General features: G+C 40.3%; 1 protein-coding gene across 1 annotated transcript; it reads left to right on the top strand.

The window, feature by feature from the left end:
• Window positions 1-2,430: 2,430 nt before the first annotated feature.
• SLC17A8 (solute carrier family 17 member 8) lies at window positions 2,431-26,378 on the top strand (the record flags this gene model as incomplete). Its single annotated transcript, XM_082280043.1, has 12 exons — window positions 2,431-2,546; window positions 8,762-9,014; window positions 11,596-11,714; window positions 15,013-15,127; window positions 15,598-15,685; window positions 17,553-17,639; window positions 18,599-18,738; window positions 20,253-20,402; window positions 22,966-23,098; window positions 23,818-23,928; window positions 25,295-25,422; window positions 26,040-26,378. The coding sequence occupies exons 1-12, from the start codon at window positions 2,446-2,448 to the stop codon at window positions 26,376-26,378; spliced, it is 1,764 nt and encodes a 587-aa protein (XP_082136169.1). The 5' UTR covers window positions 2,431-2,445.

Raw genomic sequence — 26,378 nt, 5'->3', positions numbered from 1 at the left:
GGTGAAAATTGGAGAGGATGCTTTAATGCACACATGTGATTGTGTTGGGCCTTTCCATTGTGGTGACCTTGCTGCTTCGCCTGTTGGCACACCCCAGCAGTAAACCAGGGCTAGGGGTCTGGAGTGAGGAACCAGGAGGAATTTCTTCCTTTTGCTCAGTTTGGAGATGGCCAGATTCAAGCCTGAGCAGTGTGAGTAGGAGGAGGCAGAGGAGGAAGAGGAGGTGCAGCTGTTCCCAGGGCAGCAGGACAAGCTTCAGGGAGAGTTACTGGTCGCTCCTTGATTCGGCAGTGAGAGCAGTTGCTGTTCAACCCAACTAGACAGAAATACACCCAGTGAAGCCCTGCTAGAGGCATGTGGGTAGGTAGTGCTGAGATCTGGAGGTACCCATGCTCTAGATGCTTGCTATGGAAGGACTGTTCTGCAAGGACAAATGTGTTGGCTGTGCTGAGCCAACACTTCTCGACATCACATGAATTATTCAAAGCAGATAAAGAAACTCTAACCAGAGCTGCAACAAAAGAGACTGCAGCAAAGCCTAACTCTCAGCTCCTAAGTATGCTCCCTCCCTCTCTTCTCCCCTCCTGGTTCATACTAGGAATAAAGGATTTCAGTGAAAGGTGTTTGCCTGCTTCACATAACCCTGGGGAAGTGTATTTTCCAACATTGCCTACCTCAAAGTGGAGCTGGGACAATCCAGGCATTTGGTGTTTGTATTATGGAGACTTCTAAAACCCAGAGACTGGGGAGGAATGTAGTGGTGGATGCATAGTCCTTGCGCTGCTTTGGCCCAGATTTACATCCCACTCAAACCTACTCCTTCAGTTCAAACACCCAAATGAGGAGTTTGTAAGTGAAAAGAACGCAGATCCAGTTCCTATCTCTGGAGGAATTGCTTTCTGGCTTTCTTTTTTTCTCCCCTCTCTCTTTAGAGTCTGGATAGACCAAGCTCTGAACAGAAGTTAGGGCGAAAGTGTGGCCCCTGAGCCTGAAAGGATAAGGACAGTGTAGGGCAGGAGGGAGGGACCAGAGCCATGGCCACTGGCTCAGGGACACCAGGTGGCCTGTGGCACAACAGGAGCTGGGGTTGGTGGGCAGGCAGCTGCCTGGCCTCCACATGGCAACTCTCAGCTGGGGACTTCCAGGGAAAATCAATTCTTCTTGTGCTCGTGGCCTGATGAGGCACTGACAGGCTCTTAATTTAACTGTCCTTGTAGGAGTGAGGTAATGTGCCAAATTCAAAGCTCTCCATTTTCCTAGCCATCTACAAGGTTTCTGCCTTCCCCCTCACCTAAAGGGAGAGGCTGATAGAGATGGGATATATTAAATTGTTTTGGGTTTTTTGTTTGGTTGTTTGGTTGTTTTTCTTTGTTTGTTTTGTTTTGTTTTTTCTTTTTTTTTTTTTTTTTACTTGTTGTCCATATCCCAAATCCAATATCTGAGGCCTTGCCAAAAGCAGAAATTCTTCCTTTGACCCCAGCCAATGTGTAGGCACAATCAGTGGAGTGGTGGGCTGCATTTTCACAAGAGTTTTCATTAAATACTTTCTGCCATGCTAGGAGAAGTGTGTTGTCGTCATGAAGTCACACCGAATTGGACTGCTTCACCTCTTTGACCCACTCTGTGTTTTAAAAATGCAATGGATTTAATTTATGGCTGGTCTTCCATTGCGTATTCAAACAGCATCGCACCAATGCACCTCCACGTCTGTCTGCCCAAGGGCCCAGCAACATCAATAATAAATGACCAGACATGGGAAGGCAGCTTTGGGTTCAAACCAGCAAGTGCACTGGGGTAGGGGGCCTCCCCTGGCTGGAGGGTACACAGCGAATGGGAACTATAGCTTGTAGTAATTCCCTCCCTGCAGAAAGGACTCGTAAATATTTAATAAACTTCTGGCCTGTGCCATAGATGAGGTCTTATTAGCGAACTGGAGTGGCTTGAGGACAGGTATTGTGTCTGTTACTATAGCACCACCTTGCACAGGATCTCGGTGAGAAAGAGGCAGGGGAGGGAGGGAAGGAGGGAGGGAGGGATGCACTGAGGATGAGCCCCAGCGAACCAGGCTGAGGTTTGCCTGTGGAGCAGGCAGCACGTCCTGCCCAGGGACGCTGGCCCTCAGCAGCACCTGCAGCTCGCCAGCTGCAGCCCCGGACATCTGCCCGGCACAGGTACCGGCCGGCACGGCAGAGCTGCTCCACGGGCCACGCCGAGGCCCCGAGTGCTTCTCAGGGGGCTTTGCTACACAGCTTCTCCCTTCTGGCTTTGCAAGATCTGACTTTTATTTTTTATTATTTTTTTACCCCCTCCTTTCTTGAGCAACTGGTTGTTGTTGCAGAGGTCACCAAGGGGACTGGTGGAGGCTCCCGACTCTGGCATTGGGAAATATGACAGCAGAAGTGAATGCTTGTTAACATAAGGGATTTATTGAAGAAGAAAGACAAAATGCCTTTCAAAGGGCTCGGTTCACTGAAAGAAAGATTTTTTAACCCAGGAAAGGAAGAGGTGAAGAACACCATTAGTGACTCGCTGGGGAATCTGAGAAGGTAAAACCCAACAGAAAATTCCCAGACAGGTCTATTGATTCAATTTATTAAGAGAAATGCGGTATAGAAAAAATGTATAAACATAGAACAGTATATAGAGTTGCAAAATTAATATCCGAGTTCAGGGAGTGAGACACCTTGCTGTAAGACAGAAGATGTAAAAGGAGCAGTTACAACAGCATAGGACTGTAGATCATAGAATATTTATATTAAACAACAAAGGTGACAATAAATTCTGAAATAATGTTCTAATATTAAAAAGAGCTTGAAAAAGTGTTTAATTAAAAGAATTTAAATAATTAAATATGAATAATTCTGTGGTTTAGTTCGCATGAGAAAAAGCAATAATTTAAAGGGAATTAACGCTCCCAGTGATGCCACTCTTGAAATTATATTTAATGTTCCTAAATTACAGGTTTGGGGTTTTTAAAAACTTGTTCCAAATTAGTAAGAGAAAATGTATTAAATAGAGATGTGTATGTGTGTGTTTACTGAGACTAGCAAATTAGAGAGAGAATAAAGAGAAGCAGCTGTTTGCTAGCAAAAGCAGAAAAAAGATTAAAGATTTTCATCTTAACCTGACAATTTTATGAACCAAGAAATGGAAGATTTTTATTTTTAGAGAAATTAAAATCTGATGTAACAAATGACCAGTTTCATAAAGGGAAAGATATTTGTCATTTAAATAGAAGAATATCTCTGCTAGTAATGGCTACTGACAACACTTATTTGTGTAATCAATAGATGAGAGCCAGAGGGGTTAGTGGCATTCCTTCCATGCTTGATGTTGATGTTGTGTTTTAAATCTTTGTGTGTATCAGGCCAACATTTTAACTGAAGGTGTTTCTAGTGAATGAATTGTACTTGCTTTCATGTGCATCCCTTTGCCTTCTATTGGGAATGCTATTTTGAGTAAAGAAATAGTTCTTGCCGTATCTAAAGAAGCCTTTGATCATGAGAAAATGTGTAAGAATTTACACGTATCATACTACAGTATATACACTTCTGAAAGATTCGTAACAAACACTGATGGATTGCAGTTACTCTATTTCTGTATCACATGAACAGAGTATCTGTGCTCTATGCAGTTTCAACTTAACTTTCTTTAATTTACAGTGTTACTGATGAAGCCTGTTGTTTTGCTGTTTTTACTTTCACAATACTCTACAGCAATTCAAGGGAATCTGTTTATCTTCTAGAACATTGATTTAAGTCATTTATTCAATGACAAATTCTCTTTGCTGTGGGCTCTGCTGGCCAATTTGACCAAATCCATGTAAGGTTTGTATCTAGTGAATATGTGATGTGGCAGTACACTGGGCTCACTTTACATTACCCAGATTGCTCTCCTCTTGTAGCCATGTATCAAAGATGTCATGCTGGTTCCTACACAGTTGATAGTACAGGCAACCAGCTTCAGCAACACTGCTCCTGAATCAAATTAACCCAAATATCACTTGAGATACAAGAAAGTTTGCTGAACTTAATTATTTTTTGTTTTAAATGTAAGTATCCCAGAGCCTTCCTTAGATGTACCAATCAGCAGAGGAAATAATCCAAACTATAAAATCTTTTTAGTATGTCTGCAGTCAGATCTAAGTAAGAATTGCTGCAACTTGAGCAGTCTTGTAGGAAATATGCACTCATATTTGAAAGTTTCCATAAATGAATGAAACATGCATGTTTTTAATTTGAATTTCATTCTCTACAGCTTAGTCTACAAATAAGAGCATACACTTGTGTTTTTACATGATTGTACATGTACTATATACCAGCTGCTACCTTGACTTTACTCTTCATCCAGTCCAATTGGTTTTAATGTGGTGTAAATCAACGAAGAATTTGGTTTATCTTCTAGCACTTGGTTGATGATGAATTGTATTAATGCACATCCTTGATTAGGGCTCCAAGTGTGATTTCACTGACTGTGATGTGTTGATGTCAAAACTGGCAAAGTGGGTAGAAAAATACTCTTTAGCTTTGGTAAATGTGGCTGGTCTATGCCTTCCTGCCACATATCCTCTGTCTTGCAAACAACAGAGCTGACCCAGAAGCTGATGCCTGGCAAGAGCAGCTGGTCCATAGCAATTGTCCACAGCCCAGCTCAAGTGCTAAAGCACAAGCAGCATAAGGCATCTTACTGCCTCCTCACAGATGTGCTTATTTGGTGGGTGCTGCAAAATAAAGAGTCTGCTCACACAAGGTGACTTTAGGGTGTCTGGATCCTGGAAGGGAGGCAGGGGGGATTGAACTGAGAGACCCAAGAGCCATCCTTTCTTTAGGTTGTTGGCAGCTGTTTAATTTGTGAGGTCTTAGAAGACGTGCAGCACCTGGGACATGCAGTCCCTTGGTGTCTGAGACTTGCCAGGGGTTTCATGTAAATACCATGCAGAAACCAGCAAGAGAGGTCCCATGCCCTGAGTAACCTAAGAAAGTTTGCATGTCTCTACTGGGATTTGGTACCAATGCATCAAACACAGGATTTAGTGTGGAAAATTATCACCTGGACAAATCCCTGAAGAGTAAATAGGATCTCAGGAGATTGTATCTGCTCTTGGACTAATGATGTTTTTTGATAATCAGTGTATAGGTTTCTGAAGTTACGCAGGGATCAATGTAATTACTGGATTTGTAGGTGCGGGGTGTGAACATTATGTATGGTTGTGCTCCAGCTGCCTGTGAAAGACTGCAGCATCTGGTGAAATCCATTATAGAATGTGTTTTAACACATGAAAAATATTAACATTTGCCTGTTACTGTAGAATCAATGAGTTTTTAAACAAATGAAATTAAATTCTAGTACACCTAATTTATCATTTTAAGAAAGAACTAATTCCTCTGATAAAACCCCCTTAAAATGCAGAGTGCTGAATGTATATGTGCTCTAGGGATTTTATTTATTACTGATAGGAATTTTTAAAATTTCTTTAATTCTTTCAAAATTCTGTATATGCCGGAGTAGGTATTCAATAAAAAAGAGAAATTTTGCATACAGTTATTATGGCATTTGGGCACAGAATCTGGATGCAGATACCTTCAAGTAACTTAGCTCTTCTTACTTGCCAAGTGTTGTGCATTTGCTGAAAAAAGGAGAAACACATCTAAGGACCGAACATTTCCTGTGCAGGAAAAGGCACTCCTGCATCTCCTGCATGGGGCAGAAAATTGGAGGAGAGCACTGACCCTGAAGTAGTTTTCTTCCAAGTCATTGATCTACAACTAATAAAAATTTTCACTGACAGTACCAAAATGTATGGATCAATTGGAAGATAAATTTCTCATCATTTTGCCATATCTTCATTATGTATTTATATAAAATAAAACCAAAAAGCCAGGGCAGACACTGGCTCTGAGAATGTCTGAACTGCTCTAATACCTGTGGGTTTGGACTGCTACTGAAAAATAGTTTGCTCCAAGGCAAACCTTGTATAGAGGCATTAACATTAATCTCTGGGGATAGGAAATAAACCGTGTGGATTTGGGATCATGGATCGGTCCTCAACTTGCTTCTTTTACTTAGTGAAATGCAATAGTAGAATAATTAATTTCTCTGCAGAGACAATATTGGTCCATAGTTCTAGTCCTAGTCCACTGAATTTGGAGCAGAAGGATGTTTTCATGCCTATTGGAATTGACGGCCAGCTGAAAACATCCAGATGTTTTGGCTTTGCATGAAGTGTCTAATCTTTGCCAGCTGCCCAAAAAAATGCACCCACTAAAGTCTAACATTTCTCTTATAAATACAGCCTGGGAAATGTACAAAAAAATTTGAAAAATTGTTAATTGATGTAATTTCATTGATATTTTAGATTATGTTAGAAGAAAACAATTAAATTATTTCTTTTGGCTTATTAATAATGCTTGTTAATAACTGACAACAGTTCTAAAAAAGAATTATTGAATTGTTTTTTCAGTTCCTGAGGTCTTTATTTTTGATATCTCATTCTGTTTACACCTGCCTCTATTACGACACGGAATGGAATATACATGCATGGAATATATCTGTCTTCCTTTTAAAGTGCCTGACTGAATTAGTCTCTGTGCTCCCATTTCACTAACAAATGCTGTTTCCCTGCAGGTGATTCATAAGGTCTCAATCACCCCCAATAACACCACAGTAAGATCATGTTCTCTGTGTTACCTTGCTTTAATGGAAAGTCTTTGCTCCAGTCTGACAATGAGCTGAGGATCTAACTTAGCAGTGAGCACAGGTTTGAGAAAGGAATTAAATAAAATAATCCCTTCTGGCCCAAAACACTGTGATTCTAGTGTTTCTTGAAAATGTGAGCTTATGGACTTTCGAATGCTTATTTTCTTTTTGCTAAGACTATGGGTGAAATAATGGGTTTATGTAGTGATGGGTAAAAGGAGAAGTATAGTAAATGATGCACTAGTTCTCTCTAAAGACTAAAAATGATGAGCTTTTTAAGTGGAACTTTATCTTGCAAAGATATATTTAAGTGCACGAGAAGCCATACTTACCGCCTATATCTGCAAACTCTCTAGTGTAGAGTACTGTCTGTTAGATTATGGGTAGTACATTAGACTTACAGCAACTGGAGAAAGTTGTGATTAAACCAACACTGTCCCAAAAAACCCAACCCAGTCAGATGTAGCCCATCCATGTATGCTCTGTCAGAATTTACAGTAGATTTTCATACAGAAAACGGAAGTGCATCGGATTTTAAGTACACTCAGCCAGATGTGTGAAAGAAGGAAATAATTTATTCCTTATCAGAAAAGAATGAATGAAATAATTTCATCAAGCATGGCAAGCTGGGCTTCCTTTAGATTTTCACAGTACTCCATTTAACTCCATTGCAGACACAAAAACAGCTGGATCTTGAGCTCATTGCTTCAGAGTGATGCCAAAACTGAAAAGCTGCTGTTTAGGGCCTCTCTTAGTAAAGGCTTAACCTTAAGCTCATGGATGGTGTTCAGTGGGCTAACCATGTAATCACAGCTAGCCATGTCCTTAAGTGTTTCAGCATGTCAGAAAAACCATACTCTGCATTTTAAAAAAATGCATGGAAAGGTGATGTTTGGAAAGGAATTATCTAGCTCTGGTCTGGTGGGTGTGTCTAGCTCTTTCTTACCTCACCTTTCTACCAGAGACTTTGCCTGGTCCTGCAGCATGATGTTAATCAGACTGAGAGGCCAAATTAATTTTTAATTGCACTGTCATGCAATTCCAGATTGCAGGGAAGTGCCATTTTGTTTAATATGAATCTCTCAGCTAGATTGCCTGTAGGAAAAGGAAAGGCTGGATATGCAAAGCCTGAGGAGCTGCACTCCTGTGTTAGTTGGTGGTAGCTGATGGGCAACTTCTCACAGGCTGATATGACTGGGTGCCATTTGCTCCTATTCAAGCCCCATCTGTGGCATCTTCCCTCCCAGTTCTTCCCAACTGCACTGCAGTTCCCACACCAAATTTGATCCCAGGCAAAGCCCTTCAGCCTCCGCTGCTGAGGAATTGTGAATCAACTGCCCAGAAAGTCCCTGTCTGCCTTCAGATCTCATTTCACAGTTAAGTATTTTACACAAAGGGCAACATGTTCCACAGTAGGATTTGCAGGGGTTTGCTTTGGAGCAAATGAAGTCCTTGCAGTCACAGCATATTTCAGAGAAGAGGCAACGAACACATGACTTCAAATGCCTCTGCTAAAGAAAGACTTGGGCCTGTCTCTTTTACGTCTTTAGTAGGGGCTCTGATGCCAGAGACGTTTTTCCTCTGCAATACAGCCCTGATTTTTGTCTCACAGGAGAAAACAAATTTGTGGCTGAGTGAAACCATGCTTTGTGTTGTATTTGCCCTCTTCTTGAAACCTACTGGCAGCTCTGCTTAGTAGATCCAGTTAGAAATTATGGTTAATTTAACCGTGTGTAAATTTTCCTAAGAATCAATGGAATTCATCACAACAGACCTCCAGTTAGGTCTCATAGTTATGCTCATGAGCAGCCTTTGAACATTTTTGCAGCTGGCTGTCTGGCTAGATGGCTCAGATGTGCAAATTTCAAGAGGTCATTCAGGAAAAAGTGTAGTCTCTGCTAACCTTTCACAGCCTGCCCATCATTAACTCACCTCACTACCAGGAGACAAGTGCCTCACAACAGGAATTAGCAGGTGACGGGAGCATGGAACTGTCCATCCATGTTTCAGCAAATTTTACTGAGACAAGAGGGCATCTTCATTTCTTCTTTCTTCATCCATTTAGGAAGATTGATGGCACCAACGTGGAGGAGGAGCCCCTTGAGCTGACAGCAGAGGGGCGGCCCGTGCTGGTGGGCAGCCGCCGGCCGGCGCTGTGCGAGTGCTACTGCTGCGGCCTGCCCAAGCGCTACATCATCGCCATCATGAGCGGCCTGGGCTTCTGCATCTCCTTCGGCATCAGGTGCAACCTGGGCGTGGCCATCGTGGAAATGGTCAACAATAACACTGTCTATATCGATGGAAAGCCAGAGCTGCAGGTAAGAAAACAGCTTCCTTTCACTCTTCTGAGCAGATCCCGTTGCAAAATCACCCAAGCGCCACACAGCAAAGTCCTGTGTATACATAGATTAAAAAACTGGAGAAGGGAGACACACCAGTCTTGATGCACATAGATGTGCAGGCACTTAGGTCCTATTTATGTGATGAAGTCATATTAAAAATCTGTAAGATCTGAGGATTTGCACTGTCATAGAGAGGATGTAAGTACCAGAAATGAAAACTAAATTAGTTTGCATGTCTACCAGGTCCCTGATCTGTCAGTTGCAGACAGATTTTGCTGTGGTGGCAGAAGCTTTTGCTTTTTACTATCTCTCAGGGAAATGTACTCTGATTACACTACAGAAGGAATCATCAATTATTTTGTGTAGGGCTGCAGCCACTCTATTCATATCAGTGGATAGTTTTCAAGATCTTAAAACAGTCACTGGCAATAAAGCATCAGGTTTTTGACAATGTGGATTGCTATCTGGAGCTATTAAGAGCTGGTTGCCAAGCTATTTTCAAATTTGCAGTAGATGGCATGTAGTCCACAGAAGATCCTACACAGCTTTATCAATGCACCCAAGCAGGTTCAATCCATACCTCAGCATTGCCCCTCCTGCCTCTGTATTTAGCTGTGATGTCGAGTGTCCCTTTATGGATTTTATGAACTTGAATCTCTACATTTGCTCTACTTGTTGACTTATTTTTGGATATCTTTTGAATGTTTTTGTCCTAAAGAATTCACAGGAATCTTTAGTCTTGAGTGAAATGCTGTGCAATTATTCATCAGCTTTTCTCCTAGATATCTTAACTTTTGTTAGAGAGTGCAGAAAATGTCTATTGTAAGTTTCCAATGTTAAAAGTATGCCAGTCTCCATGACTCATAATCATACGAGCCATGTTTAGACTTCCTGCTGAATTTGTATTTATTCAGTCCAATCCCTTCTCCCTGTGGTCCTGCTGGGACTTCCAGGTTCTGTACTTAAGCAAGAGAAACTATGTGCCTACATAGGTTGGGAAGCTCAGAAGAGGTAATTTCAGGAAATAGGAATAAATTCCTTCCACAAATCTAAACTCAAAGGGTTTGGGCATGAGAACCTCCTCAATCAGGAACTTTTTCCGTATCTCATGGTGTTTCTGCCTTTAGAAATTAACACTACCTAGAAACTCAGCTGGAAAATGCTAGTAGAAAATTAGATGTTTAAACAGAAGTGTTTCAGCACAAGAAAGTGGGACACATTAAAATGCATATTTATGGGGAGGGAAACCCTTTAGCCCTTTGTAAACATGTCTGGTCAATTAATGGCATCTCCCTGCAGGTCAAACAATAAGCTGCTTTTCAGTTTGCTTCTTTGTGAGTAAAAAAATCAATGTAGTGGGAAAACTGTTCTTTTTACATGCAGAAAGTAATATTGAAAAAAGAGATGTTAAGGCTTATCACTATAGTTGCCAATTCTCTGTGATATTTTAGTGACAGTTTTAGTTCTGAGTTTAAAAGACATCTGTGCTGCTTCCTCACAAAATGCTTAGCCACCTTTCCCAGACATGTGATTAGCATGAAAACAGTCATAAAGCACAGCATTGTGGTTTCTTATTGCTCCAGAAGCATTCTTCAGAGCTGAGGGCTCATGGAGAAAAAGTTAACACTGACCTTACAATAGTGTGTATACTGATTCAGGCCCAGAACGGAGGGCAGAAAGGCACCTTGGATCTCCCTCTCTTTGCTTTATTTTCTCTATGTTTTGCCCTGGACTTTGGCTATCCATCTTCTCAGCAATGTATGTAAAAAAATGTCATCAGAAAATAGAAAAGTCCTTGTTCAGGAAGAAATTTGGGAACACTGAAACTGCATGGTATTCAAAGATGAAGTACATGGTAAAAACATTTCTCGTGGCTGCAGGGATATTTGACTAGGAGCAACCTATGACCAGCCTGTGGCTGTCCTTATGTATCCAAATCCAGCCCTACAACTGGCATCACTTCTGATAAAAGATACACTAATCAGTGGCTAGTCTTACCTAGTTTCATTTTCAGATTGCTTTGTCTTCAGATATTCTCCTTGCCCCCAACTCTTTTCTGTTCCCATGCCATTTAATGCTGACAGTAGATGGTCAGAGTTTGGCCCTGACAGGGAGAATCATGAATAAATCTGACCAGGAAGTGAATCAACCCAAAGGACTTAAGCAACCATGATAATCTTGGGAGAATGGATATGTCCATTGAAAGGCATCAGGTCCTTCTTATAACTCTGAGCAGTCTTGAAAACAAAGGCTTCAAGATTAAGGAGCCCAGGGGGAAGCAGTGGCAAGTGGCAAAGTTGAAGGTCCAGCATTAGCTACTTTATGGCTGAAACCTTTCCCCCTGCGCTCAACTGACAGCTAAGAGCAAAAGCAGTAATCTCACATGGGAATTGAACATCCTTTTGCCTTAGCTTTGCCTTTCAAGCTCAGCAACCCTGAGCAGCCAGTGTAATGGGGCTTGATTTGGAGCATGGGGTGACTTCTGTGTGACTTCTAAGCAATAGTTACCTTCAATGAGTATGCTTCACTGGCAGCACGTGTCCCATTTCCTTTACAGACTGCCCAATTCAACTGGGATCCAGAGACTGTAGGACTCATTCATGGCTCTTTTTTCTGGGGTTACATTGTGACACAAATTCCAGGAGGGTTCATCTCAAACAAATTGGCTGCTAACAGGTAAGAAAACAATAACCAAAAGAATTAAGCTTTAGAGCCTGACAACTGTTTTACACTGTGTAAATGATGATTACTAAAATAGTGAATTAAAGTGTTTGAGAAATGCACATCTGAAACTGAACATTCAGTATTTATGTCTGTAATCAAAAACTGGGACAAGACTTCCATTATGGGTCTGTTGCTGACTCTTTCAATTTAACTTGTTCATCTCAAATATTTACACATTTCTTCTCTAAACAATAATGTATTCTGGAGAGTTCTAGGAAAATCACACCTAATGCTTCCAACCATGGTTGAAGCATTTGTCTTTAAGAAGTTGCCTTAATGCTTTTTTAGCTCAACTTAACACCAGTTTTCCATCAGAGTTTGACCTTTCTCCTTTAAAAATTCCCTGTGAACTGAAGCTGAGCATAAAGGAATTGCAGAAATATTTATGTTCTCAAGTCACAAATCCATCCTCATGCACACAAATATCCTTGCCATGGCTGGATACAGTACTGACTGCAATTAAGATTGCATAGAACTTCTAGTAGATCCTCCTGATTTCTGCTTGGTGAACTCTGAGAATCTGTACAGATTTTTTTTTTGTGATCAATGTGTTTGCCAGCCAATTTTTTTTTTTTTAAATTCAACTGCTTCTGAAAATGTGAATAAGAAAAGTAGCTAACTTTGTCAATGTTAACTTTGGCTTTGTACTTTACTTCAAAAGGTCTTCAGAACTTTGAACATGATCACAAGAGAGAGGGAGGTTGTCTGAAGACAGCTAGTTGTGAATGAACTCATGAGATGTGCACATTAAGGGTATTTGGGATCTTCAGCTAAAAAAACCCAGATGGCTGGTACTAACTTCATTCTCTGCAAACAAGATGTGACATCTACAAATTCTGTCAGAACTGGAAAAGGTCTTTAAGACCAGTTATATATTGTACTTTGCCCCAAATCAAAGTACTTTATTTTCTGCATTCTCAAAGAGCTATAGGGGTTACAAGACTGCCTGAATGTTCTTCCCACCCATATCCCCTTGTGGAAATTGCTCCAGAGCAGAGTCATCCCACAGAATTGCTCAGATTTTTCAGTCCCAGCTCTCTCCTGTGCATAACCAAAAGTTACTCAGAGTTCAGTGTTCACTGCTTCTTCAGCACTGTTAGCATCCTCAATTATTCATTTCTCTACCACGTAGCAGTGCCTAGGCAGAATATTTTTCCATCTGCTGAGTAAGACAAATCAAATTAGCTAAGCTTAATTTCTTCTCCAACCTTTCTAGTCTTGCCACCAGCTTTTGCAGCAGAAGGGCTCCAAAACACAGATGTGCGCACTGTTGGCTGAATAATTCAGCATATTATTAGTTTGGCTTTTGTTTCCTTAATTTACTTGTGAACAGTAAAATCAACCTTGTTTATACTGTAACTTGATGTATTCTGTCAGCAGAGTGCTTCCTTAAGTACAGGCTGTGCACAAGCACAGAAAGCTCTGTATTTATCCCTGTGAGAGTTTCCAACTCAATCTAATGCCACAACATCACATTATGGATTTGACCATCATAACTGGGTTTAGGAGGAGAATTTGCTGAGGAACAAAAATAGCTGAGCTCAGACAGAATTTCTATTTGCAGTAATAGGATTCACTGAGTCCATATTTTTCCTTTATTCCTTGTTTACCCAACCAGTTTCTGCTTAGGTAGGTTCACCAGTGGTGCCAAGTTTCAGTTTCAGAGGGGTTATTTGCTAAGACACAGGGCAGGAAACCAGGGGTTCTGTGGCCAATGCACCCACCAGCCCTAGAAAGACAAAAACTTTCTTTTGTCCCAGCTGCACTTTGGAAATGAGATTCTATCCTATTACTGACCTTACAGATTTAGGCAAAGACTCTTTTGCCACCTGTTTAAATTGTGCAACCTTGAACGTATTTTTGGATGATCCACCCCAGGCACTTCTTTAATGCACATAATTATCCATACCAATGTGGGATTCAAATGGATTTCATAATGGCTGAAAATATCGAGTACTTTATGGTTTGCACCAAAACCCTCTAACACTATGTAATTTACTCTATATATTTATCCAAATTGATGTAGATCTCCATTCCACCAAAAAGTTCATGAACCATTTAATGACACCATCCCTTTAACTTGCTGCTTACCCTCAAACACACATCTAAATGTGATTTCAGCATTGTTTGGTGGATACATGAAACATGAGGCACCTCTTGATACCAGTTTTCAGTAAGAGCACTCTGCTGGGCAGAGGAGTCTGTAGCTGAAGGAGTCTGTTTTGATCCCAAAGTGGCAGCTGCCCAGGGATCGTTGGTAGAGAGGACAGAAGAATATGTGAATGAATTGAAAAAAATGGAATATTTCTCATCAAGATGGAGACCAACTTCTTTGGAATAAATGGCAGGGAACTGATGAAAAGCTGCTGCCTCTGTGGAAACAATACTCAACCCTTTAAATAGTAGCAGAAGAGCGACTGGTTCTAATTCAGTATAAATCACGAATTTACAACCTAGGCATATTAAGAGTTGGCATTAAAAGAAGTAGCAGAGATTGGAAACTCAATCTTTAGAGACAGCTGTTTGGATAATTAAACATGTTCTGTTTGTTACAGTTTCTTCTTTCACATGCTTACTAATTCACATGGTTTGCTGTAGCTCCCTGAGTCAATAGTGTTATGGTAACAGACCTGATGTTTCTATTAGTGGTAAGAAAGAAAAAAGGTGAAAGTCTTCTCTTCAGGGATCACAGCAGAGAGATAAGTAACACTTATTTCTCAGTTAAATGTTTACTTGGCTTTGAAAGCAGTCTCCTAAATGTCAAGATATGGCTGTGGGCTTTGTATTCTAGTTCATATTTTCAGACTGTTCTCTATATAAATCAGTTCCTTTGTCACTTCTCTCTGCCAGCCTACTCAGCTTCTTTGCTTTTGTGCTCATCTGTTTAGTGCTTTCTTGTCACTCAGATAATGAGCTGTCTAGGCATGGGCTGTTGCTTCTGTCAATAGGTGTAGAGAATTTAGATGAAACAGTGTTGTTCTCTGACTGTAAATTTTTCATGCTGTAACACAATCATTAATCCTACTGTGAATAGTAAGACCAGACACAAAAATGAAGTCACATATATTTCCTGTGAATAAGTTTTCAGAGACTGAAATGCAAACAATTGAAATACTTATTAAAAAAAAAAAAAAAAAATTGTAACAAAATATTTTAAAGTAAGTTTTTAAATATTTCGAAGTGGAACATGGAAACACTTCTGAAAAATAGATAATAATTATATTCCCTTTCATGTTACTTTTCTCCATAGGGTATTTGGGGCAGCTATCTTTCTAACATCTACACTGAACATGATCATCCCTTCTGCAGCAAGAGTGCATTATGGCTGTGTAATGTTTGTAAGGATTCTTCAAGGTTTGGTGGAGGTAGGAGCACACGCAATTTTGGTCCTTCCAAACAGAGTTTGATTTTGAGATTTGGTTCTAAAAGTTGTAAGATCTCTTGATTAGGGTTTCTGATCGACATACGGTTTTACTTGTTGCTCATTTTTAGATGAAAATTTTTTAATTATACTGATTTATATTCCTAAGTTTACTTAAAAGCAAAGAAAAATTCATGTTTCTAGTGCTGCAGTTTGAGCCATTTTAGTTTTCTTGTGCCATTGACTGGACCTACTAAACTGTTTTTACCTCAGAACATATTGCTATTCAAATAATAAATAATCCGGATTGATTTGACATCTTCATACTTAAACAATAGAACTCTTCCAGACTTAGCTAACCTTTCCTATATCATTCCATGAGGACAAACAGCTAGGCAGTAGGGATAGTATCAGCAACTACTTCAAGTGGAATGCAGTGAAAGCAAATCATTTGATGTGTGAAATGTCTGCCAGGGAGTCACGTACCCAGCCTGCCACGGGATGTGGAGTAAGTGGGCTCCGCCGCTGGAGAGAAGCAGGTTGGCTACCACATCATTCTGTGGTGAGTTGATGGGCTTATATTGTTTATGGAAGCACATATTCCTGTTAGATTTGTTTTATTAATTTCATTATTTGAAAGAGATGTGCAAACCCTCTGCCCTTTGCTACAACCAGCTTGTACCCTATCCTTAGGAACTTGTGAGTCCTTTTTTGTTTAATATGTCATCATTTTATCATTTTAAACCAACACTTAGAATGGCTCTCATAATAAACTGAGTCTAGAGATTCACATGAGAGAAATTATATTGTGTTTTTTAATTTGCTTCATCCTTAGGGATTCCATTTATTATACATACTCAATGGATGCTCCTAAACAAACACACACTTAAAAAATATCTTAAAAGCACTTCAGTACTTTAGGCTGGCTGCTCAATATACTGCAGTGGAGGTGATGTAATTTCTTGCCAGTAGCTGTTCTGCTTCATTCTGTTTTGAGTTATGATCAGACATGTACTTTGCTCTCTTCTCTGAGTCCCTTTCCAATGCTGACAGCTGAAGATGAATGTCTGGAGGAGAAAATGTTCAGTAGAAAATGTAAAAGTCACAGGAGAAAAATTTTGTCCATGAGTAGTGGAGTTGTATGGCTGGGGAAAATACAGCACTAAAAACAAGATAAAGGATAAAAGGAGGAGTGAAGCAAGTGGAAAATGTTTTCATATTATGGGAATTTTATTTTTACTACAGATGACTTCAGGTTTTAGTGATTATTTAGGTGTTTACACTTTCTGCAGAAGAACAGATCCAAAGAAAAGCCTCTCCCCACCCTCAATGTTGTCTCCTTGAAACTCCTAGCATGGGATCTCTAGAGAAAGATTCATCCTTCAGCTTGACACCCATTTTAGTAGCTACAGATCACTGATCCTTGCACTTGAAAGGTGCATAGGAGCAATGAAAAAATTAGGAAAATGCAGGTTAAGCAGGTTCCTGGCTCTTCTATCTACATTCTGGCCTAGAGCTTTTCAATTGCTATAGGAAAAATGAATTACATGAAGATGAGGGAGAAGGATCACTCTGAATCATTGCAGAGAAGTATTTACAAATGAGTACAACATTAACAAATGTTTATTAACAAAACTCTGTACTACTCTCAAAACCACAAGTATCTCATTTCCTAGATTAATTCAGGGCAACACTCTTCACATGAAAAGCCACTGTCACTGTCTTGCACTGAAACCTGATGTCTAGATTGCACTTATATACTCATCTCTTTACACAAGACACTAAGAAATATATTTCACCAGTGTTACGTATTTCCCAATCAGAAACTTTGGCACAGACCATGTTTTTATCCTTTTTTATCCCCATGTCAACATTTGCCTATTTATTCCAGCTGTTTGTTTATGGTGTTGCTATGAATTAAACATGGTTTCACAGACTCAGGGTTGGTTTAAACGCCATCTCTGCTACCAGTGCTTGTTTGGGTATGAGTCTGGGGCCATGACAAGAGCCTCCCAACATATCTGCAGTCATCAGGATTCCTGAACCCCATGAAGGTTTCTGAAACTTCAGCCATTAGCTTCTCCAAAACCCACCTCATACACCACAGTGCTAGGTGGAATTTCCCACTCAAGTGCACACATATAGCTTATGCCTCTGTGGTGGTTTGTCATCAGTCTTGGATTTGCAAATCCTGTTTACCTACAGGGCACAACTCTGCAAAATGAGACTGGTGACCCATGAGGGGTCAATGCTTCCTGTCACCCCAGTCAAAACTTTGGAGCTTCCATCCCATTCTCCATGTTCATAACAAATCAGCCGAACATATCCCTCCAGTTCTGCTCTCATGAACACCTGTCTGGATCATCTGCTCTGAAAGCTGGGCACACCTATCATAGCTGACATATTTTATTAATCTGTTTTCTCTTCAGGGTCTTATGCCGGTGCAGTGGTGGCCATGCCCCTGGCAGGTGTGCTGGTACAGTATATAGGATGGTCATCAGTCTTTTATATTTATGGTGAGTTGTTTAACATGAAGGACCTCTGCCACTAGATCAGTACTGCCAGTTTTTTACTAAAACCAGTCTAACAAGCATGGATCAAAGTTGTTTTGATGAATGAAGAGGTTGCAAATGGGTACTCCAATTAATTCTCTACTTATTGCAGATTCTAAGAGTTTTTATTTCATAATCATGTGTTACAAAATGTTGTAAAATTGCAATGACCAGGCTGCAGCTCATAGTCACCCAGTGACAGGATTGGATGTGGTTGCAAAAGTTCCTCTGCAGCACAAACACTTGTGTGAGACCTGCCTCACAAGTGGGAGTGCAGGCTAACAGCGAATGCTACAGCAAATGCTGCTGATGGGGAGCCAAATGGACCTGAAAACTTCTGCCCTGAGAAATCTTCCCCATGCTGCCCATCTTTAATAAAGCAGTGCCACCTTTACAAAGTGGTCCCATAGGTATGGCCTTGTGGCTGATCTGTGGTGCCTCATTCTTCCCCCCACAGTGTGGTAGAGGTGGCTCCAACCCAGCCTTGCACATCAGCAGCTCAGTTAAGATGGGTTTTCTCTGTCGTCTCTGGAGATTCAGGACACACCACAAGATTTGTCATTGCCATCTTATGGTGGAGTCCCTTCATGCAGATTGCGACCACATTATGGCCTGTCTGCTTTTTCCTTTCCCAGTTTCTACAGAGAGCTTTCACCCTTCTACAGAGAGCTTTCACCAAAGAAAATGACTTTTCATTTTCTTTGCCCCATGCATAACGTAATAAAAGAGACAAAATACTCAAATGCTTTGCAAGCAGGCATGCAATACACACAGAGTTAGTTGCCATATTCTGTTACTTCCCTGGGCATAATTTCTATGCGGGTTTGGTTTAACTGGCACTTGAAACAAACTTCAAGGCTTGCAGATACTGAAGTGCAGCTTCATTGGCTTTTAAAATGAAGTTGCTTTTCCTGCCTCTTCAGGAATGTTTGGGATTGTCTGGTACGTGTTTTGGCTGCTTCACGCCTATGAGAGCCCTGCTGCACATCCAACAATAACCAATGAAGAAAGGATATATATAGAAACAAGTATAGGAGAAGGAGCCAGCCTTGCTAATGCAAGTGTAAGTAAAAAAAGGGCTTTTCTTGTTGTCATCTGTGAGCACTTTGCACAAGATGAGCATATGACTGGATGGATACTGTTAGCTGTATAAGAGTGCTGGAACTAGGGGCTTTTGCTTTCATGAAAATTACAGAATCAGGCTCTTGCAGCTGGACAGGATGAGCACAGGAAAACACGTAATGTTGTCTAAGCTCTTGGCTTACAGAGCTTCTCTGAGCTAGGGAGGGAAGGGATGGGTTGGCAGGGGGAACCACATATTCTGGTCTCCTGCTCTTGAGTAACTGTCATGTTTGTTCTAAAAAATATTAATGGATTTAGCTAAATAAGAATCTGACTGCAGATGTTAAATTATCCATCTGCCTTTTGAACTCCTGTTAGGGATGATTGCAAATCTAATAGCTTAAGGAGAGTTTCTGCCCTGCTCACTCTCACAGCAGCTCAGGTGCTTTAAGACTTCTCATCCTCTCTCTGAGAATATCCTGGAAACTTTGAGTTAAAACCTATTTTCCCATCAAACTTCCCTCCGTTCCCTTAGGTAAATTTTTTTGCTAGTAGTGAAAAACAAAGGTGTTTCTTGATAAACTGTTCATTCTTTTCCGTTTTGAACATTCTGGAACAAGGTAACTCCAGTTCTTTCCTCTATATGTTTTGGGCAACAACCTTGCTAGGAGTGTAAAATACCAGACTGTCCTTTTGGGCATGCTTCTGAAATTTGGCTGAAGTCACTCAGGTCTTGGCTGGAGACACACACACTTGTTCTAGATCATGGATTTTCCTTGCAGTACGGTGGTTTTACTGCAGAGGAAACTAGTACCACCTTCATGGGTACACACACAGCCACAGGCATACAGTGGCCTGTAGAACACAATTAACATTTTTTTCAAGAAAAGGGAGAATATCAATGTGTATTGCCACAGCTACAGATTTCATCTTCTGATTGGAATTCTATTACAAATCAATAGGTCTCTGAAGTATGTTTCCTGCTCTGTGGAGTATTGGAGCAAAAATATTAATTGAAAATGCCAAAAAGCAAGTTACAGAAATTAAATTCTGTACGACAGACCCTTTTTTTTCTGAATTAAATTAATTAGGTTGAAGCAGGTAGCTGCTTGTTGCTGTGCCCCTGCATGTCTCTTAGCTTGGACAGCCCTTTTTTCACACTCCTTTCAATAGAATGTCTCAAAATGCATCATTTCAAAAAGTGGGGAATAGCACAACTTTTTCTCTAGTTTCCTTTGATTCTTTTACTGATGCTGTTATCCCAATAGCAGGATTCCAGAAGACCTCATGTAATTTCAGTAAGCAGGGCAATAGTAGTGCAGTATTCATCTTAAAAATCCTAACTGTTCTAAGAAAATTTCTCTACCTGTTTTTTGCCACTAATTCAAGAGATATATTTCACTTGCATTCTGAGTTATCCTTGGTGTAAGAATGTACCAAACAGGTTTGATAATAAAAGATACTGGTTTTTTATGTTGCCTCTGTGTACCCAATTTTGTGGTATTTTCCCCCTAGAAATTTAGTACTCCCTGGAAGAGATTTTTCACTTCAATGCCAGTTTACGCAATCATTGTGGCAAACTTCTGCAGAAGCTGGACCTTCTATTTGCTCCTTATAAGTCAGCCTGCTTACTTTGAAGAAGTCTTTGGATTTGCAATAAGCAAGGTAAATGTCTGAGATGAAGCAGTGACCTTCAGACCTCATCCTAGGAGACGCACCAGGGGAGGTTTAGGTTGAAGATCAGGAAGAATTTCTTCACTGAAAGGGTGGTTAAATATTGGAATGGTCTGCCCAGAGGGGAGGTGAACATCATCCCTGGAGATGTTCAAGAAATAACTGAACGTGGCACTTAGTGCTACAGTTTAGTTGTTTGAGGAGAAACCAGATAGACCTGGAACCATTACAGTAGGTTATTCCAAGTATTTGGGATGATGTACTTCTTCTGCCCTAATAGAAATATAAGTATGTGGGCATCAAAGTATTAGAAAAAGGGAAGAATGGAGAAGTTATTTTGGGAAATAGTTGATTAAAAGCCACCACTTATCATGAAAAACCACAAAGTAAGTAAGTAAATAGAAATGTACATTTTGTTTGGTGTTGACTGTTTAGCATTTCACCAGGTAATTTTTATCCTCTTCTTGATTTTTGTGACTTTTCATTAGCAAGGAAGATAAAATTTTTTATAGATTTATATTCCCTGCCACCGCCATTTCATTCAAATCCAAATAGTTGTGCTCCCTCTTTGGAGCATGAATGAGGAATACAGGATAATTTTTTCAGAAAAGTTTTAAAATCCCTTTCCTTTAGCATACATACTTGTTACGTGGTAATTATTTTCAAGCAAGTCTAAGGCCGATAACAAAGAACATCATTATTTATTCTGGGAGCACTGTGTACCCAGGTTCTGCAAGAGTAGCAGTGGTTATGGCATGGTAGCAATGGCACTCTAAATGGCCAAGTCAGCATGGAGATGAATATTAAAAAAAATGACGTGTGTTTATTCTGGGCTGCTTTTCATTAATGCTAGAGTTGCATCTCTGTGAACCTCACTAATTTAAAACCAGTGTAAAACCCACTGTCAATGTAATGAGGTTGCACACCCCAGAAAGTAAATTCAAACTTCTCACTAAAGTACTGCTTCACAGAAAAGCTTCTCGAAGATGACATACTGATCACTAAAGCTCTACCTCAGGGGTCATACTGAGTCTGGTCCTGTTTGACATCTTCATTAATGACCTGGATGATGCAGCAGAGTGTACCCTCAGCAGGTTTGCAGATGGCACAAAACTAGCAGCAGTGGCTGATACACTACAGGGTTGTGCTGCTGTACAGAGGAACCCTGGCAGGCTGGAGAAGTGGGCTGACAGGAGCCTCATAAGGAAATGTGTAAACAAGGGAAAGTGTAGAGTTCTGCACCTGGGGAGGAGCAAGCCCATGCACTGGTATGTGTTGGGATTTGCCCATCTGGAAAGCAGCTTAGCAGAAAAGAACTGGGGGTCCTGCTGGACACCAGGCTGGACATGAGCCAGCAGTGTGTCCTTGCACTAAAGACTAATGGTGCCCTGGGCTGTGTTATGCAAAGGCCAGCAGGTAAAAGGAGGTGATCTTTCCCCTCTACACAGCACTGGTGAGGGCACACCTCAAGTACTGTGTCCAGTTCTGAGCTCCACAGTAAAAGAGAGACATGGACATACTGGACAGAGTCCAATAAATGGCCATGAAAGTGAGTAAGGAATGGAAATATTTCTCCTATGAGGAAAGGCTGAGAGAGCTGGGACTGTTTAGCCTGGAGAAGAGAAGGCTCAGCAGGGTTCTCATCCATATGTACAAATGTCTGAAGGGACAGTGTAAAGGAGATGAAAATAGGCTCTTTTCAGTGGTGCCTTGGGCACAAACTGAAACACGGGAGGTTCATTCTGAACATGAGGAAACACTTTTTTACTATTAGAATGACTGTATACTAGAACAGGTTCCCCAGAATGGTGTGGAATCTCCATCCTCAGAGATATACAGAAGCTGTATGGACACATTTCTGGGCAACCTTCTCTAGGTGATCCAGCTTGAGCAGAAGGAAGCTCCTTCCAACCTCAGCCATTCTGGGATTCTGGGATTCTGGGTTTCTGTGAAAATGAAAAGAAGATGACCATCAGTTTGTAGGCTGTAATCCCACAAGAATAAAAATAAATCCATTTCTTTACATATAAGCTTATTTAATAATTTATAATTATATAATAATGTCAAGTTTTATGCTGTATGATCTTCAGTCTGTATGCAAATGTGCAGGTTCTTCCTTCCTTTACACAGAGGCAGGTAACAGGGATAGATCTGTTATTCAGGAAAGAGCTTCTTGAGAACATAAATAACAAAAATATATAAAAGCAGTTGAAAACCAAGATAGAGTACTCCAGTATCAGGACACATCAGACAGGCCTTTGTGATGTCTATGGCAGAATTTAATATAAAGTCTTCAGTGCAGCTCTTTAGAGTAACCATGAGTACTAGGGATATTGCATGGCATTTCTAAGGTGAAATTCTCACTTGTGCTCTGGTTTCTCCTCCTGGGCCACAAAGAGATGTTTCTTCCCTCACCCAGTTTTGCGCATCTGCTCTAATCAGATAAAGCGTCTAATGCAGAAGAAAAGAGGTGAAGAAATGTTATGGTTCCTGTTCTCTTGCCCCTAAATCTTGAAGAGGAAATGACGGTAAGCACTCATTTGTCTAATTGCAGGTTGGCCTTTTGTCGGCAGTTCCTCACATGGTCATGACGATCATTGTGCCCATCGGAGGGCAATTAGCTGACTTCTTACGCAGCAGGAAGATCTTAACCACTACCACTGTAAGGAAGGTCATGAACTGTGGAGGTACTACTGGATTCTGAAAATATGACATTCAATTGTTTGCTGCAGTTGAGCCAAGCATCATAGTTTAGTCCATGTTTAATTGTAACAAGAGATGATTTACTCAAGATTGCATTTACAGCTGGTTAATCTGAAGTGCTAAAAGCAGAGCTGATGCCTCATGGCATAAATCCTTACTTATATGAGCATGCTTTCAAAAAGGGAGGAGACAAGAAGCCTGGTTAATAATTGAATGGGCAATAGAGTGGTATGATCAAATAGACCCTCATGCTCAGGGATGTCCTGCTGTGTTGCTCGCACACTTGCATGTAAAACTCTCTTTTGCTCTATTTACCACGGATATCTTGCATCACTACAACCATGGGAAATCAAAGGCATTTTTCTCCTTTCTCTATAATGTTTGTGTGTTTGTGATTTTTTTCTGCCTTTTGCACAGAGTCACATTCTTGGTTTTTTCCTCTATTGCTCAGTGAATTGACTTCACCAACTGCTTGGATCATTTATACAGCAGTGAATGAGGAGAAAAAAATAGTATATTCTCAAACAGCAAATACACAAGTATTTCTGCAAATGCACAAAGCTCCCAAGTATGTTCAAGAATAGCTAAAAGATACAAAAGAATTTTCTCTGATTTTAAGCTGCTATTCTGGATTATGCTTACTAGTACTTTCATGACCAATAATAATTTAAATGTAATTCATTCTCATGTGTTTCATTTGAAGGCTTTGGGATGGAAGCAACCTTGCTTTTGGTGGTTGGCTATTCTCACACAAAAGGTGTGGCAATTTCCTTTCTGGTGTTAGCAGTAGGCTTCAGTGGCTTTGCAATTTCAGGTAAGAGTTAATCTTATTCCTGCTTTTACTATTCATGACAAAAGTGATGTTATTATCCTGACTGTTTTTAATGTCATAATTTCTATTATTATGTTTGCTCTTAATGTGGCTACTTATGGGGTGTTCTGTATTTCTTCCCATATCAGAAATAATTTACTTCAGTATCTATGACACGTGTTGCACACGGGACATGAAGATTTAAAAAGAACCTGCTCTTTATTGACTCCAGTTTACATCAGCTTTCTGCTGTTATTTTCTAATATGCTTTTACAGTGTCTGTCACCTTTTCATCCTGTTTAAGCTGTGTCTCTAAAACGCGAGAGAGAGAGAGGGAGAGAGGGAGAGAAAGAGGGATCGAGAGAGAGAGAGAGAGAATTACTCTGCAATGAATAGTTGCACAAGGGCTATCAGTTGCAATCCTGCCCCCAGCCCTAGCATCTGGTTTCTGCCTTCTCTGTTAGCCCTCCCTCTGTTGCATCCTACATCCAGCCCTTCTCCAGAAGAGTTTTTTCTAACACTTTCATGGGTCTCACCCACATTTTGTAGTCTCGGGCTGCTTTGTAGCACCATCAGTACCAGCATGACTGAAAAAAAACCCTTTTGTTACAAAGAGTGAAGATTTTGTTATGAAGATTGAAGATCTTCCAAGAAGACTGCCAAGAACATGGGTCTATTGAACAAAATTGACCAGCAAAATAACTACTGATCCTCAGTTGTTTCAGGATTCTGCAGATGGGAAGTGGTTTTGCTGCTCAGTTACAGGTCCTTTCATAGCTGGCCATTTCTATCAATCAATTTTTATTGCAGGATTTTCCCAGTAGTCTTCTTCTTACTTTATTTATTACCATGCACTTGGAATTCATTGTCACTTCTTGTGATCAACTACAGTTAATATGACTAATTTTCATTACCTAAGGAATGATATTTATCTGAGCTGATATTTAGCATTTGTTTTTATTTCTTAATAAAATATGTACTCAGAAGACACACTACAGAAAGGGTAATTATTTTTCCTACTGGCTTATATGCTATTTTTTTATCATGTTGTTAAACTGCTACTTAAACCACTGAAATAAATGAATGAGAAAACCCTACTGTGTAAGTAAAAAGAAGACTACTTTGAGGCATTGTTTCCTTAATTAAAAATATTTTCCAAGTGCACTGCTTCAGTATGAGAAAATGGAAAGTATAGACACTTTAAATAGAGCCAAACTAAACTTTATTTTCTGTACAACATAATCTTCAGAGGTGTAATAGGAACGTTGATACCCTTTTCAGGCTGCTTCAGCCAGAATGGCTGTAGAAAGCCCTGTTGGCCTGGTATTGCAGTGCTGTATAGCTGACCATTGTCTCTCATTTTTTGTAGGATTCAATGTGAATCACTTGGACATAGCCCCTCGTTACGCCAGCATTCTGATGGGCATCTCCAACGGTGTGGGGACGCTGTCGGGAATGGTGTGCCCACTCATTGTTGGTGCAATGACAAAACATAAGGTAATATTTCTCCATGTTTTCTAGGAAAAGGGTTAGGTAATGCAACAAAAGTTAATGCATTTCAAAGATTCCTGGGGATTCCATTTCGTCATTGGTCTCTGTTTGTCTTAAACATGCACTTTTTAATACTGCCTTGGCCTGATTCTCAGCTATTATAAATGAAATATCTGTGCAGGGAGGTTTTGTTTTATACCACCTGAGCCTGAGTCTCTGCAATATCTCCATATAACTGTGCAATGCTTATACGACTTGGAAAATTCCTCTACAATGCATCCATACCCCCATGGTAGGGTTCCTAAGCAATCACTGATCTACAATAATATTTATGTAGTTAGAGAAATCCCTGCATTTCCAACTCCATTAATATTTCACATGCAAGAGAGAAACTTCACTGTGAGGAAAGATCCCAACAAAGAAACCCAAGTTTTATTATATTTGCTGTAGTTATAAAAATAAAAAAAGTCTTTTCAATGATTCCTCTAAATTGTTCAGTCTTCAGCATCAGGAATCAAACAGTGATCATGGTCATTCCTCAATATATGCTAATCCATGGTGTAATTCAGAGAGTAGTATTTCTTATTACTGGAAATTTAATGAGACCTGCACCATTCTTTCAGACCCGTGAAGAATGGCAGAACGTCTTTCTGATCGCAGCCCTGGTGCACTACAGTGGCGTGATATTCTATGCTATCTTTGCTTCTGGGGAGAAGCAGGAGTGGGCTGACCCCGAAAACCTCAGCGAAGAGAAATGTGGCATAATTGATCAGGACGAACTGGCTGAAGAAACAGAGATGAACAATGAAACTTTTGTAAGTCCAAAGAAAACATACGGTGCTACCAATCAAAATAGTGAAGTACAGAGAAGGGAATGGAGGAAGCAAAAGCAAGTAACTCAAGACATGGAGGAACAGACTTCTTACCATTATGAAAATGGAAATTTTCAAGATTTGTCTTAA

This window comes from Coloeus monedula, assembly GCF_965178545.1.
Source record: "Coloeus monedula genome assembly, chromosome: 4".
In the NCBI taxonomy this organism is placed as follows: domain Eukaryota; kingdom Metazoa; phylum Chordata; class Aves; order Passeriformes; family Corvidae; genus Coloeus; species Coloeus monedula.
The sequence above is the reverse complement of the archived record's forward strand: the minus strand, read 5'-3'. Positions and strand labels throughout refer to the sequence as shown.